Genomic DNA, 15665 nt, shown 5'->3' on the forward strand with positions numbered 1-15665 from the left:
CTGTTTAATAACGAAAAGAGAATCAATTAGCGTGTATCGCTCCTAATTTAACTCAACAAAATCAATTCTATATAAATTTTGCTACTACTGTGTTGTATTCCATGTATTCATGTGACTGTATTTATAAATACAGTGAGGTATTCAAAAAATAAGGGTGTATACTGTTATATTGAATTCGACTGTGTACATTGTATTTAATTCACAGATATTCATTATTCATTTTTATACATTGTATTCAATTCACTATATTCATTTCGAATGTATTCAAACAACAAAAAATACAAAATACAGTGATATTCAACTGTATTAAAAAATACAGACCTTCAGAATGTATAGATACGTGCAAAAAATAGTGTATTTATACAAAAATACAGTATATTTGAGTGTATTTATACATAATATAATATATTTGTATAATTGTATGTGAATAAAATAACAAAGAAGAGAAGAAAGTTCGCCGGAGATGGCGTTTTTCGGCCAAGCAAAATACTGTATACATTATATTGAAACAAAAAATAGAAACGAACAAAAACCCGGCCCTCAAATATTCTCCAGCATAGCCATGACAGACTTGTTCGTCTAAGAGGATGAGCCAATAGTGGATGATGACGCCGATGATTCTGACGATGATCGCAATGACGACAATGATTCTGACGCCTACTGTTCGCCTACTCCCTTTTCGCTTCAGATCTATTCTCTTCGTAAAGAAAGTCCACCATAGCCACCAAAAATGGCTGCTACGACAGCTGCCTTGATGGAAAGGGAGAAAGATTTGAGGTAGAAGAGAGAGGATTGAGAATCTTGCTAATAGAGAGAGAATGAAGAGATAGAAAAGATTATAAGTGGCGTAATTCACTCTCAATGGTAAGGTATAAAATAAATACTTATTTTGCTACAAAATAGAAAAGGTAGTTATAAATAATACTATTTTGAAATTATTTTAGTTTATAATAAATATGGTGTAATGGTTTGCTATAGGAGGTAAAATTTCCTTTCCCCCCCAAGAATATAAATAGTATTATCACTCCATAATTATATTAAAACAATTGTTGGGAAAAATATATGTCATAACTAACAATTTAACTATATTTGATCAAATATTTAATAAACTTATGGAAATGTTAAAACACTTCTCAAATGATTTATCCAAATACAATATGCTAATCTTCCAAATACTGGCAGAGTCAGGATTTTCATTAAGGAGAATCAAAATAAAAAAAAATATACAAAAGAGCTAATCGAATTCAACATATAACATATATGCACAATTTATACATATATACTTGGTGTAATTTTTCAGGTAAAAATTGCACGGGGTGCCCTATTTGGTCACCCCCATATAACCTATACCCATTTTTTAAAAGAGTTTTAACTTGTACCCACTTTTTAAACAACTTCAACCCCCTTTCTCCTCATCCTTCTTCTTCTTCTTCTTCTTCTTCTTCTTCTTCTTCTTCTTCTTCTTCTTCTTCTTCTTCTTCTTCTTCTTCTTCTTCTGCTGCTGCTGCTGCTGCTGCTGCTGCTGCTGTTGGTACTGCTATGAAATTTCAGTTCATGGGATGATTGCCATAAGTATGTTTATCAGATTATTTAAAAATAAATTATAAATAATTACGTAAGTTAGTAGACAATAATTTGTGAATATTTCCAGGTACGGGAAGTTTAAGGTCGCACTTGGTGATTCTTTTCATGATAATTCTGTTCTTTTCATGTTTATTGTTTCCAAAATTTATGATTTAGATACTGTTGACAATCTGATTATTTATCTAGTATGTTACAAAGCTTTTTCAAAAACTTCAACTTATATAGTATTGAAGTTTTTATAAATGAACTAAATAACTTCAGCATCTTCTACTGAAGTTTTTGAAAAAGCTTTATGACAAAACTAATGAATCCAGGACAAAAAAACTTCAGTTTATTTACTGCTGAAGTTTTTATAAATGAACTAAATAACTTCAGCATCTTCTGCTGAAGTTTTTGAAAAAGCTTATCCAGGACAAAAACTTCAGCTTATTTAGTGTTGAAGTTTTTATAAATGAACTAAATAACTTCAGCATCTTCTGTTGAAGTTTTTGAAAAAACTTAATGACAAAAGTAATGAATCCAGAACAAAAAAACTTCAGCTTATTTAGTGCAATTACAAACAAAAACTTCAGCAAATCGAGAACAAAACTTCAGCTACTATGCTTAAGTTCAGCAATTACGAACAAAAACTTCAGCACACTTGGTTCAGCACTTTCTACTTCAGGCCCGTCTACTAGAATGCTGAAGCTTTGCGTGATTGCTTTTGCTACTCAGTCTTGTATGCTGAAGTTACGTGAAAAAGTGGGTACGCTTGCAGTTTTTTTTGTAAAACGGGCACAAGTTAAAACGTGATCCAAAAAACGGGTATAGATATAAATCCCTCATTTTTTAGCGAAGGAGTGCCAACTGACTCCCCTAATTGACACCCCTTGAACAAGGGTAACTCCGTCATTACATTCAAAATAACTTTTAAAAAAATACTTTTAGCAAGAAGTACTTCTCAAATTAAGGTTATTTTGACAACACACTAACTAAGAAGGAGAGAAATCCACATTCTACACATTATGCATTGGCGGTATAATTTTTTTTACTTTATTAGATCACTTAAATGGTAAATAACTTAATTAATAAGTATTAATTGGTGAATGTGTAATAAATATTTAACAACCTACTTTTTGCACTTGTCAATGTATATAAGTAAGCTCTATTCTAAATAGGAGGAAAATTCAATTTATGGGTGAAGTTAAAAACAAAGGAAGATGGACACATCATTCTAACCATATATTGCGGGATTGACAGTTTGACACACACTTCACTTTTCCTTGCATGGTAAGACCGGTGGAGTGTGGCCCTCAATTAATCGTCTCAAAAAATTTACGGTAAAGAAATAAGAGGAATATCTTTTTGAAAATGGCAATATATGATTACGTTGGCCAATACAGAACATGAATGAAACTTAATAATCAAAGGTATTATTGAATCAAATCAAATCAAGGGGAAATGACCCTTCAACCGAAAACACTTCGTTCCCGCAAATTTCCTTTTCTTTAACCTCACTCTCCGCCTCATTATTATTTATTATTCTTAAATATCAAGCAAAACCCAGTTCAAGAAAGCTATATCAGATTGACATTCTTGCACATTTATTTCGAAAAAACAAAAATGGGTGTTTTTTCTGGTCATTGGCCTTCTGAATCTGAGGTAAAGTTTTCATTTTTATTGTTCATATTTTGTTGTTTTTATTGCATTGTCGATTTTTGCTTAATGGGCTGTTGATTTGATTCTTGTTATTGATTTCAATTGCTGTTTCACAAATTTACTGTAGAGACAAACCAAGATAGTTCTAGCAAAAAAATTGTGATATGCCAATATGCAATTCTAGTCCGAAGAAAATATAAGGAACTTCTAGTACATTTTTTTAATTTTATTTTGTATAATATTGGCTTGAGATGAGTTTATATGGAGTAACATGGTCAGTGAGGAATTATATAGACGACCCCAACTCCTTGTTGCTAATATACAATTCTAGTCTGAAGATTTGTGGCTACAAAACACATTACTATCTGTTACAGAGCCGGGGTTCTGTATGTGATAGTGCTATGTTGCTAGAAGTGTGATGATTTTACCTAAACTCCTTATGTCATGATTTTATGCCTATTTTATAGTGCCTATTGTTTAACTAAATTTCAGTAATGTGGTTTAAAAATACACTTTTTCTGTGTGTGAGACAGTGGGGGAGCTAGGAATTCTTTAAAAGGCCACATCTAGTACTTTTAAACCACTTTAACCACTACACAAGAAGTTTTTTTTTTAAAAAAAAATTATTTTAAGGGGATTCAAAAAAAATTGCTTTTAGCCCTGTTGCACAGTGTAATTTCCGAAGAAGTGTCCTTACCTGTGGATCCGCCACTGGTGTGAGAGTGCTGTATTTAAGAAAGGAAGAACCTGTCATGCAACATGTTGCTAATACAATGTTATTTGTAGTTGGAGGAACGTAACTTAAAGGAACCTATACTTCTATGAACATAATATTCTTTTGAGCATATTCCACATAAGCCAAGTGCGTAATATCCTTGTATTGCGTTGTATGCAAGTATCAATAGTTAAACTTGGTGTGTCTCTATTTGAGAGAGAAACTGAAAATGCGGCAATAACTTTAGCTAAGTTGGTTTATCTTGTTTCACTGTAATCTCCTCGACTCATGTACTAGTCACAGTTGTTAAACTCAAATAGATAAGCTGAAACCCTCGCTGGTTCTGTAACTGGTGCAGTTGGATAAATTAAGACAGAAAGTCGCCGAAATGTCTGGTAGAGATGCTCAAGAGGTCAGGGTGGTTGTATCACCTTACAGGATTTGTCCATTGGGCGCTCACATTGATCATCAGGCAAGTATATTAGTTATCACTTGTTATCTACATGTGCTTGCTTAATTGTCAATCGCTTAACCAGACATCCTTCTATTATGGTTCTTGACTGACAAGGTTTCTACTTGCTGTTCTTCAGATTTAATATATTCCATAACAGGATTCTATATCTAATGTAAATAAAACATTAGCGTATGAATCTTCATGATATGCCTTAAATTCAATCAACCAACTATGCCTCATTTCTAAACTTGAGTCAGTCATGAAACCTTGGTACCTAAGGATAATTATTTGCAGTTGTACCTTTATGCAAAATCTATATTGTGTGATCTTCAATGCGATTCAGGGGGGAACCGTTTCAGCTATGACAATCAATAGGGGTATACTACTTGGTTTTGTTCCTTCTAATGACACCCAGGTATGATTTTTTATGTATTATAGCCAAATTGTGCAGTGCTTTAACGATGTAAACATGTTATATTGTCTATATGTCATGAACAATAAGTAAAATATTCGAAGTTCTAGCTTAAATTGGTTCTGTATGTATGACTCTACATGGCTGGATAATGTCTCACGCATGTCCTTATCAAAATCCCCTTAGTCTGCCGAGTTCTATGTTTCCATTGGGGTTCTATGTAGCTCATTGCTCATAAAAATAGTTGTACAAACTTCAAGATGTGCTTTACTGAGTACATATACCACAAGTCAATTGATAGATGTTGCTGTGAAATTTGTCTTTTTAGCTGGAATGCTGCCACTGAGACACATATAATTGGACATAGTTACAGAACAGAAGTTATTACTCACGTCCTAAGTGATGCTCATTTTGATGTCTTTTTCACCACTCTAATTCTGTTGACTGTCTACTTTGCAAAACTGGAGTCGCCAGTTAGCACTGGAAGCTGAGGCGGCTTTTTTTACTTCTCTGCTTAAGAGCTTGAGTTTTATGGAAAATTCACTAAACTCTTTTCAGATAATCATTTTCTTTGTATTCTACTTCATATTCATTTTCGACTATGACTTCAAATTTGTAGGTTACACTACAATCTGGGCAATTTAAAGGAGAAGTTCGGTTCAGGTAAATGATGTTTATCTTAAGCATATTCATACTATATGTAACTAGTTTTGATATCCTATAAATGCATTAAAAATGTTATCTTTGTTCAGAGCCATATATATACGTCTTTGCTTCTGCTGGATTATGAGCCTATAACTAGTATATAACTACTTTGATATCTACAATCTCATGTCTGTGGACTTGCAGCATAAGTCTGCAAGTTGATAGCGATACAGCACAGTTTTTAGTTTCTACAATGTGGAAAATCCTATGATTGCTTTATGCATTCACAAAACAATAGGTTATGATAGTTTATGTAATTTTTTTTCCCGTCATGATAGTTTCATGTATTCAATATTATAAATACTAACAAAAGTATTGAACATCTAATACCTTGCAACTTTAAAATTCAGAGTAGATGAAGTTCAGCTTCCTAAGCATATCTCCAAGACAAATGGTTTGAATGAACAAATTGACTCATCCAAACCTCAGGAAGAATGCAAATGGGGTAACTATGCTAGGGGAGCAATATACGCCCTGCAAAACAAAGGAAATCCTCTGAAAACGGTTAGTAAGATTTCTTTTCCTGCTGTTTGATAGACATTTGTAATATCCTTGGTCCGCAAAACAAATTGATTCCATTTCTACTATGGAGGTTTACAAGAAGTTTCTTTCACATTTAAGAGCAGAATGGTTGTTAGCTTGTTTATCCTTGATGTTAAAGGACTGCAACCTGCTCTGAATATGAGTATTTCCCATTCATTACTTAAAGTGAGTTAAGTATATTCCATTAACTTCCTGATTCTCATTCTCTGAATTGCAACTGCCTTGTTCTAGATGTTGAACTCTAAAATTTTACAATCCGCTGGTTCCGTTCTACAGTCCATAGGTGGACTTCTGGCTTTTTAACATAAATTTCCTTCCACACACCATCCATCTTTTGACTTCTTATGTCTCTCATGAACTGAGATGATTGTTTACACAATTTGTTCCGTCTAACCCTGAGATAGAATCCAATTCAATGTAATTTGAAAATATATACATTGTTCGAATACTTGTTACTTGATGATGATGCTTCTTATTTTTCTCATTTGGTTTTCAAAAGGATATTTCAAATAAGCTAAAGTTGCTTATAAGAAATATTTACCCAACAGCTTGGAACAAGATAGGCTTCTCAATGAATTTGAGGAATTGGAGAGAGCGGGGGAAGAAGGTTTCTTGTTTATACGTGAGGATACTCTCATGTAAACTACGATGTTCCAGTGATTTTGCAGCAACATCCATTGGAAGAATATTATTTAAAGTACATCACTACGTCAAATGGCTAAGGAAGGGGATGCATTGTTATGCATAACCTCAGAGTTGAAAATGGAAATTGAAGCAAAGATCAAGAACCATAGCTGTAGTTTAGCTTATTTTTCTATTTAGGAGATAAGGATCAACCTACCGTACTATTTAAATTTGATTTCCAATTTTTTTTTAATAAAACAATATGTCGGAAAGGCCTTACAAGGAGGGAGGAACTAGGTAAATTAGATTGTTGTCCTATTTAGACGTGTTAAAATTTGTGACCAAGTCTATCCCACTGTTGCTTCGTCCAGTCTTTTATTTTTGATTTTGTTTTTTATAATGTTGAAATACAAACTTATGGAAATTTAGATGTTTCTACCTGCCTTTGTGGTCCTTAAAAGGCTTTCCCTTTGGAGTTGAGCATTTTAGACCCACTAGTGTTGTTGTAAGCTTCTAGTTTCCCAAGGTCAAGCTCAGTCATAGGCGGACTGAGTACCATAATATGAGTGGTTTACTTGAAGATTGTCATGGATACCCTCAGCAGTTTTATACTATAGATTTGCTACCTGTAGTGTAAATTTGAACGAGTTGGGGTGTCTAAATTGCTTCCTAAATTGAAGGTTCCCTGAGCAGCTGTTAAGCTAGATTTGTGGGTCCCACGCGAGTGCCAAGAAATGGTGAAGGGGCTGGTCAGATCTCTTTTAAGGGAATTGCAGACTAGCACAGGGTTCTGTCGTTGTGCAGATAGCTATGTTAAAAACTGAGAATTTTGAAGAAAGTGGGCTTACAAGCTTTTAATTAATTGGAATCATGTTGCAGCATTTGCCACATCTTCACTTACTTGATTTGGTTCCATTTACGTTTGACCTAATGAGCTAGCTTTTGCAGTTGAGTTAGGCTAAGGTCCATTTTCTTTACATGGTATAAAAGCCAGACCCAACTCTATTTCTTGGTTTACCGAATTTTAGGCCCATATCTTATGTTGTCCATGCTCCAAATGTCTAGTCCTAGGCGTGCAAGGGTATTATGTGCTGCACATTGGATGAGAGAATTGGCTTTTGCCTCCTTATTTGGTCTTGGGTAATCCTCACTGCATGTGCTAGTTGTTGAAATTGAATTACGACCAAAGGTCCATTTTCTTGACATGGTTGACTGCCTTCATCCATTCTATTTTCTTGGGCCAGTTAAGCGTTTATCATTATTCTCTATTGAATAAAATGTTTGGTTTCAAATTCAATTCCAGAGTTCTACTCTTGGATACACTCCTCTGTCAAAAGAACTGTTTCATTACGTGCACTAAAACAATTCATTTGTCAGTCACCTTGATCTGCATTCTTTTGCATAATCCCCCAACTTGACATGCTTAACCTCAATGTGCATCATATCTTTCATTTATACCAATCTCTTTGAAGCTTGTTTTTTGCAGGGTATCACTGGGTTTATCTGTGGTTCTGAGGGTCTTGACAGTTCAGGTCTCAGCTCTTCTGCAGCTGTAAGTTGTTTTTCCCATCGCCACCTTTGAATTGGAGTTAGGCGATCAAGAAATGTAGTTTCTATTTTGCATTTTTAGCAAAGTTCTTGTGATCTGGTGAAGTTATTTCTCGAGAACCTCTAAGGCCTTTTTTTTCCGCTGTTGCATCCTTGAGGAAAAGAGATCTCAGTGGTCACTCTTCTCTTTTAAGAGATCTGATTTGCATCTTTGTTCTTTTCTTATAGCAGTTCCTTACAGTGTCTTAGACATCCTATTTATGTCCCTTTTCATTTCTCTTCTGGAATTGCATTTAACAACCTCATGCTTAACAGGTTGGTATAGCATATCTGTTGGCTTTCGAAAGTGCAAATGGTCTTGTAGTGTGCCCAACTGAAAATATTGAATATGATAGGTATGTAACTTGTACGATGTTCTTGTCTTTGTTGCTTGCTAGTTCATTGAAGATATCTGGTGCTTCCTTGCTGTTTAAACTTTGTGCCATTGATCTCTTGAAAAGGTTTCGGAGAGCTTTTAGGGAAAGAGAAGAGAGTGTTGCTAATTCTTGTTAGAACAGGTGCATTACCACTTGATGGAGTAGGTGAATTATCCCCCAGAAAAGATTTCTTTTTTTTTCCGTCTCAACAATTGACATTTCTGTGAATATTGACGAAGAAATACTTAATGTGAATACAACAACAACCCAATAGAATCCCACCCAGTGGGGTCTGGGGAGGGTAAAGTCTGTTTCCAGGAGACCCTCGGCTCAGAGACAATAGATCTGTGACAACAAAACTCGTAAAAATAATATCAACAATGTGAGAGACAGCAAATAAATGGAAAAGCAGTACCGCAATATTATACAAAAGTGTGAAACACAACATAAAACGACCGCCCAACTACCCCTTAACCTACAACCCTAATGCTCGACCTCCACACCTTCCTATCTAGAGCCATGTCCTTGGAAATCTAGAGCCACGTGAATATTTTGACAAATTCGGATAATGAACTATTAGGTTACTACCAACATGTACGTGATATGATATATCATGTTTAGAAGTTGCTTATGTATAGTTTCTTTCTTGAGATGTTTCCACACTTTCTGGATATTTTGGAATTGCTTGTGACATTGCTCTAAGTGTATTTTGAGTAGTTGCCTGGTGGAAGTCAGATAATAAAGCTTAAAAAGGACCTTAGGAAGGGGTGAAACTGTATTCGTCAGCCTGGTGGAATTTTGCATAGGCAGCTGTCCATCTGCCCTTTTAGTTTCATATGCCTTCGATTTTTTTTCCCTTTTTCCATTTTTAAAGTGACTTCAATGTTTATCTGTACCTGTTGAGGTGTTACAGCCTGTAAATGTAACCATGAATGATGTCTGATGCTAATGTTTGTACCTTTTAGAATATGCACTCTGTTTTACTCTCATTTTGATGCTGATTTATAGATATGAAGTAGTTTAATGTCTTTGCTATGACATGCTATTTGCAGTTTATGCACTGGTAAACTTAATTTCTGACGGTCATATTAGGCAATTATGGTAGTTGATTGTAAGATTGTGTAAGGTTCTATGTAGATAATCTTTTGTCTCATTTACATATCACAAAAGATCTTCTGGTCTCATTTGGTTGTGGTAGTTTCCATAGGACATTTTTCGCTGTGCAAACCCTTTACTGGTATGTTGCGAAAAAAAAACCCATAACTGGTATGGTGAACATTTATTAGGTCCAAGGGAACACGAGGCTTAAACAATTGATACATGTTAAATGTTTCACAAAGTGACCTGTTTAAGAAGTCCGTGACAGGCATTCTGAATTTTTGTCTCAATTTTTTCTCGTCTTCCTGTTTTCTCATCATTGGAACTGTATCATCTCAGATTTTTCCAAAATCTTTAACGGGCATTATCTTAATTTTTGAATCCTCAACCTGGTTCCAGTATGAACTTCCAAATTTCTATAGTGCATTGATTCACCTGATCATTCTTCCAACTGGACTGGTCAGAGCTACTTTTATAAGCATGTCTTAGGTCAGTTACTTTAGTGGTATTCACAACCGTTAACACTTTGATTTCTTAAGGGCAACATTTTAGATGCTCGTTCTCTCTGAATCAATGACATCATCAGATTCATGAACTTTTGGTAGTAATGAGGTTCAAAGGTCTATTCAGTTAGGTGACTCAGTGCTGTTCATATCCATCCTTGGCATTGGTGGAGTATTTGATAAGCTTTTATCGGAGGAAACTGAAAAGTTAGAGGAAAATGCTTAACTTGCATCTTTGGATTTCTGTATTGCTTTGTAGTAAACATGCTCTGTATTCTACAAGTTCACTTCTTGACACAATGTTTGTACGCATCTCTTGTTGCTTTTGTTGCATGCAGGCAGATTGAAAACGAATATTTAGGTTTAAAAAATGGTATATTGGATCAGTCAGCAATATTGTTATCAAGCTACGGCTGTTTGACCTGCATGAATTGCAAGGTAATGTTTTTATTTCCACGCAGTAAATGGTTAACTTATCAAATAATCTTATTGTGTTTGAGCTAAAATTACTAAAACTCTTCCTAATATTTATTTGTATCTCCACTGCTGTCAGCTAAAAGTGATACTTTTTCTTCCTCTTTTAGCTTGCAATGCTCTTGAGATTTCTTAAAAGAGTATAGATGTTAGTCCCAAATAATCAGAGATCGGAACTTTAAGCAGTCATAATTACGTGGAAGAAAGAAAAGAGGAAAATCAAGAACTAGCCGTAGAAGTAGAAAGAATATGCTATTCAAAACCGGGAAACCTAGATTGTTCACGATGAATTGCTTTTCCTTGTCGTTTATGTCATTTTGCTTTAACTTTCCTCTTGTTATGATTTCAGTTTTACATTATGGCAACTTTTGTTGTTTTCTTCTGATACAGATTTCACATTCTGTAGAAAACTCTGACAATTATAGACCGCATGTGCAGACCATAAAACACAAACTGATACGCCCTCCAGAGGTGCAAAACAATCATGTCGGAGAGTTAGGTAATGCATACAAGATATTGCTGGCCTTTTCAGGTCTGAAACAAGCATTGACAACAAATCCTGGATATAATCGGCGAGTTGCAGAGTGTCAAGAGGCTGCAAAATTATTGCTGCAGTAAGATTATTTCCTGTTTGAAGCTTGTATCCACTTATGGTCATGGAATGCATGCCTGTTTATTGATGGAATATACTAGGATAGATGAAACAAAAAATCCTAGTTGTAAGTGACTCTCCGTTAAGAAGAATATGTCAGATTTAAATCCTAATGGAAATGTATCAAACGATGATCATTATTTCAATGATTGAATATCAAGCCTTTTTCTGGACTTCCCTCAAAACTTGAAGCATTCCTAAGACTAACAAACCCTTCTTATTGAATAAGCATGATGAAGTTGCGATGAGGTCTAATTGATTTTCTACCAAAGCTTTCGCTTCTGTTAGGCTATTTTCCTTTTTCTTCTTCTGACTCGTAACACTGAACTTCTAGAGCTTCAGGGAATGAAGAAGTGGAACCTGTTCTATCAAACGGTAGAATACTGAGCCTGCTTTTTTCGTTGAATTAGTGATGCCGTTTTAATGATGATGTTATTGATCACGAGTCTATTGTTTATGCAGTTGAACCAGAAGTTTTTGAAGCCCACAAGGTAAAATCCACAGAAATAAGTAAATGTTAAATTACGCCTTCTTAACCATCATTTTGTTGAAGGGGAGCCTTAGAGCAAAGGTAAAGTTATCTTCGTGTGACCTATAGGTCACGAGTTCGAGCCGTGGAAGCAGCCACTAATGCTTGCGTTAGAGTAGGCTGTTTGCATCACACCCCTTGGGTGCGGTCCTTCCCTTGACCCTGCGTAAACGTGCGATGCCTTGTGCCCGAGCTGCCCTTTTTAACCATCATTTTGCAATGTCATTGTAACATCTTTTAGTGAAAGTCTTTTTACTTATTTCTGTGGATCAATTGTATTTCGTATCATGTTTTTGGAAATGTTTCTCAGAGCAAATTAGAACCCGACCTAGCTAAAAGAGCAGAGCACTATTTCTCTGAAAATGAGAGAGTGCTGAAAGGTATTATTCTTTACAGAACTTTACTCCTTTTATTTTTATACTTAGTTTTAGGACAGTCCATTCATATCTAAACATCATGTGCGGTTTTTTAGGACTTGAGGCTTGGGCGTCCGGAAACCTTAAAGAATTTGGAGAGCTTATTACAGCATCTGGTCTAAGTTCTATTCAAAACTACGAATGTGGTAAGTGTTGATTTTAATATTTGATATCTGAATTTCATTTTAAATTTATCATCAATTATTTCCTGTTTACATTTACATCTACAAAACCTATAAAAGTAGTAGCCGATAAATAGCTTTCTTGATACTTTATATTGAGGGACAATAATAACCGATTTTCTTGCATCTCTCTTCTTATGGAAAATTCTATTACATTGGGGGATCAGGGAAGGGGAAGTGTAATGGTGAGAATTGAACTCACCCCTACTGTGTCAAAGGCTCCCACCGGTACAACTAGACTGTAAACCTTGGTAATCTTGCACTTCACCTTAATCATTTCAGGTTGTGAACCACTTATACAGCTATATGAGATTCTTCTGAAGGCTCCTGGTGTACTTGGGGCACGGTTTAGTGGTGCAGGATTCCGAGGCTGCTGTCTTGCGTTTGTAGATGCAGATAGAGCAGAAGAAGCCGCAATGTTTGTCAAGAACGAGTACTGTAAGCTCCAGCCCGAGTTGGCAAGCCATATCAACCAAGGGCCGGCTGTATTGATATGCGATGCAGGTGACTGTGCACGCGTGATCTGAAACACTGCCAGTTAGCTAAACTTGTAAACGCACTCAGGTTCATACTTGTAGCTCCACGATTTCCCATTTTTTCATCCATTCTTTTCAAGTGATTTGTCTTCTTGTATCCTTACTATTTCAGTTTCCACATTGACTTGGTGTATATTATTTTGGATGTTGAAGAAAGATTGTGTCAATAATTTGTATTGGCCTCCATTGCCCAATTTGTGTACGAAGTCTTATTAGAATTTTGAGGATCCAACTTCTTTTGCTTATAATGATTGATTGAAAGTTTATGAAGTTTGATTCTTGTATATTCATATTTGTTGAAGTTGCATTAACAGAAAGCGAGTAAAATGTACTGTAAACATTTAAATTTTATCAAATTTAAATCGATAAAATAAGACGGACTATATTTTAAATATATTGGTCCAAATAAATATTTTTAACTAATTTAATTGGATTAAATATATAAGTCCAATATAGTTGGGCTACAAATGATGAGCCGCCACACGTGAAATGACGTGGCACGCCAAGTCCAACGGAAGAGCCAATAGGATCATGTCACGTGTCAAAATGACAAGGCATGTCACGTGTCAAAATGACAAGGCATGTCAACTCAAATTAAAAGGCCAATGAAACCGCGCCACATGTGCAAGTGACATGTTCTGACCAATCAAACACGGTCTTGTTACTCTTCAATTTGATTGGTCGGAAAGAGTTTGTTCTCATCACAACCCTTCCCTACCACAACTATAAATAGAGGTATTCATAACTCAGAAAAGACACATGAAGTTATAACAAGAATCAAGAGAGAGCTAGTGGATCAAACGCTGCAGATTCAAGATCTGGGCGTATGATTGTTGCAATATTTTTTTGGTCTCGATTATTTTCTTGACGCAATTTTATTGTCTACAAATTCTGGCACGCCCAGTCGGACAATCTCTACCTCTTATCTCAATTTTTCAATCACCAACGTTCAAAAATATCGAAATGACTTCAAAGAAAATCAACTCCAAATTAACTTCCACCAAGGCTACTAATTTCAGACTCTACGCTGATATAGAAAGCATCATCAATGTTACCTTTGGAAGTTTTGGACCAATTACAAGGAGCAAAGCAAGCTCATTAGGACAACAAGCACTTCAAGTGTAGTCCACATCAACCTATGTTTTCGGATCTTCATCCTCAAAAGGAGCAAGATCCTCTACGAACGCACCTGAAGAAGGAAGCGATGTTGCTGAAAAAATTAAGAAAACTCTAGCTCTGCTTAACCTCTCCGGATCCAAGAATTCTAATGTGAAGGAAGATGACGATATTTCAAGCGATGGATCCTCCTCACTTACACCGCATAGCGTGATCCAATTGAGGATCAGTCTATGTAACAATCTATGCTACTCTCCATCGTCTACAACAATCATGTAAGCAATGTTGACGAACACTTCATCCATAAAAGAGCAACTAGAAAACTTGACATAAGCAATTGCTAGCTTGACCAAATACATGCTGAATCAAGATGATAGAATTGATAAGTTAACGGATAGGGTAGAACTTTTGATGCAAGAAGAAACCAGTCATGCACTTGGCAAGCGCCCAAAAGTTCAAGAGATTGATCCTCCCCCACGACAAGTTGCATTTACCAAGGAAATTTCAATCTCTTCGGAAGGGATGATTCCAATCAATCAACTAAAGCAGTTCATTAAAGAGACTATAAAAAACAAATATGAAGTTGCTGCCAGTTGCTCTCTTACATACGCAAAGTTGTACACTGCAAGGACAAACATGTTGAAGATGTTTGCTGGCTATCAACATCCAAAGTTTCAACAGTTTGATGGTAAAGGCAATCCAAAGCAACATGTGGTGCACTTTGTTGAGACGTGCAACAATGCTGGGACTTATGGATTTTACCTAGTCAAGAAATTTGTCCACTCACTAAAAGAAAATGCTTTTGATTGGTACACTGACCTCGAGGCTGGATCTATTGATAGATGAGATCAACCAGAGCAAGAGTTCCTCAATCGATTTTATAGCACGATACGTACTGTGAGTGTGATAGAATTTACAAGTACTCGTCAATGAAAGGGTGAACCAGTTATCGACTTTATCAATCGTTGGAGGAATGCAAGCCTCAACTGCAAAGACAGGCTTAGTGAAGCTTCTGGCATAGAGATGTGCATCCAAGGCATGCATTGGGGACTGCACTACATCTTTCAAGGTATCAAGCCTAACACATTTGAACAACTTGCAACTCATGCCCATGACATGGAATTGAGCATGGCCTCCGCTGGAAATGAAGGCTGCCCATCTACGAGCCTCGCAAAGGGAACGACAAGTAAGAAGTTAGGAAATGGAGCAAGTTTGTTCCCAAGTCTGAAAGCAAAGAAGCGATGAATATCAACACATCACTGTAAGGTTCACGACTAAGGTGAGCAAGACGCAGAGTATGAAATCCACTTCCTTTCAAGATAAGACAAACGGAAAGTTGACTCTAAAAGAAATTCAAGAAAAGGATTATCCATTTCTAGATTCAGATGATGTGCCTGCAATCTTTGAAGAGATTCTTGAGTTAGAGTTCATTGAGCTTCCGAAGATGAAGCGGCCAAATGAAGTTGGGAAAGCTGATGACCCCAACTACTGCAAATATCATCGACTTGTGAGTCATCCTC

General features: G+C 35.9%; 1 protein-coding gene across 4 annotated transcripts; it reads left to right on the plus strand.

The window, feature by feature from the left end:
• The first annotated feature begins 2946 nt into the window (after positions 1 to 2946).
• LOC107831137 (galacturonokinase) lies at positions 2947 to 13196 on the plus strand. Of its 4 annotated transcripts, none has more exons than XM_016658868.2 (14): positions 2947 to 3225; positions 4296 to 4409; positions 4735 to 4806; positions 5423 to 5466; positions 5859 to 6012; positions 8162 to 8227; positions 8539 to 8618; positions 10579 to 10678; positions 11105 to 11328; positions 11701 to 11741; positions 11829 to 11857; positions 12206 to 12275; positions 12368 to 12457; positions 12776 to 13196. In XM_016658868.2, the coding sequence occupies exons 1-14, from the start codon at positions 3187 to 3189 to the stop codon at positions 13018 to 13020; spliced, it is 1368 nt and encodes a 455-aa protein (XP_016514354.1). In that variant the 5' UTR covers positions 2947 to 3186; the 3' UTR covers positions 13021 to 13196. The 4 variants fall into 4 exon arrangements, with proteins under 4 accessions (XP_016514354.1, XP_016514370.1, XP_016514377.1 ...); XM_016658884.2 differs by having other exon boundaries at positions 11153 to 11328; XM_016658891.2 differs by lacking the exon at positions 4735 to 4806.
• The last annotated feature ends 2469 nt before the right edge of the window (positions 13197 to 15665 follow it).

The sequence above is a fragment of the Nicotiana tabacum genome, chromosome 18 (assembly GCF_000715075.1).
Source record: "Nicotiana tabacum cultivar K326 chromosome 18, ASM71507v2, whole genome shotgun sequence".
In the NCBI taxonomy this organism is placed as follows: Eukaryota; Viridiplantae; Streptophyta; class Magnoliopsida; order Solanales; family Solanaceae; genus Nicotiana; species Nicotiana tabacum.

Excerpts from the sequence above, each read along its gene's own strand:
- LOC107831137 (XM_016658868.2), top strand. The coding sequence starts at position 3,187 with ATGGGTGTTTTTTCTGGTCATTGGCCTTCTGAATCTGAG. Across the intron at positions 8,619-10,578 it reads GAAAATATTGAATATGATAG|GCAGATTGAAAACGAATATT; the intron begins GTATGTAACTTG and ends TGTTGCATGCAG. Across the intron at positions 11,742-11,828 it reads GGAACCTGTTCTATCAAACG|TTGAACCAGAAGTTTTTGAA; the intron begins GTAGAATACTGA and ends TTGTTTATGCAG.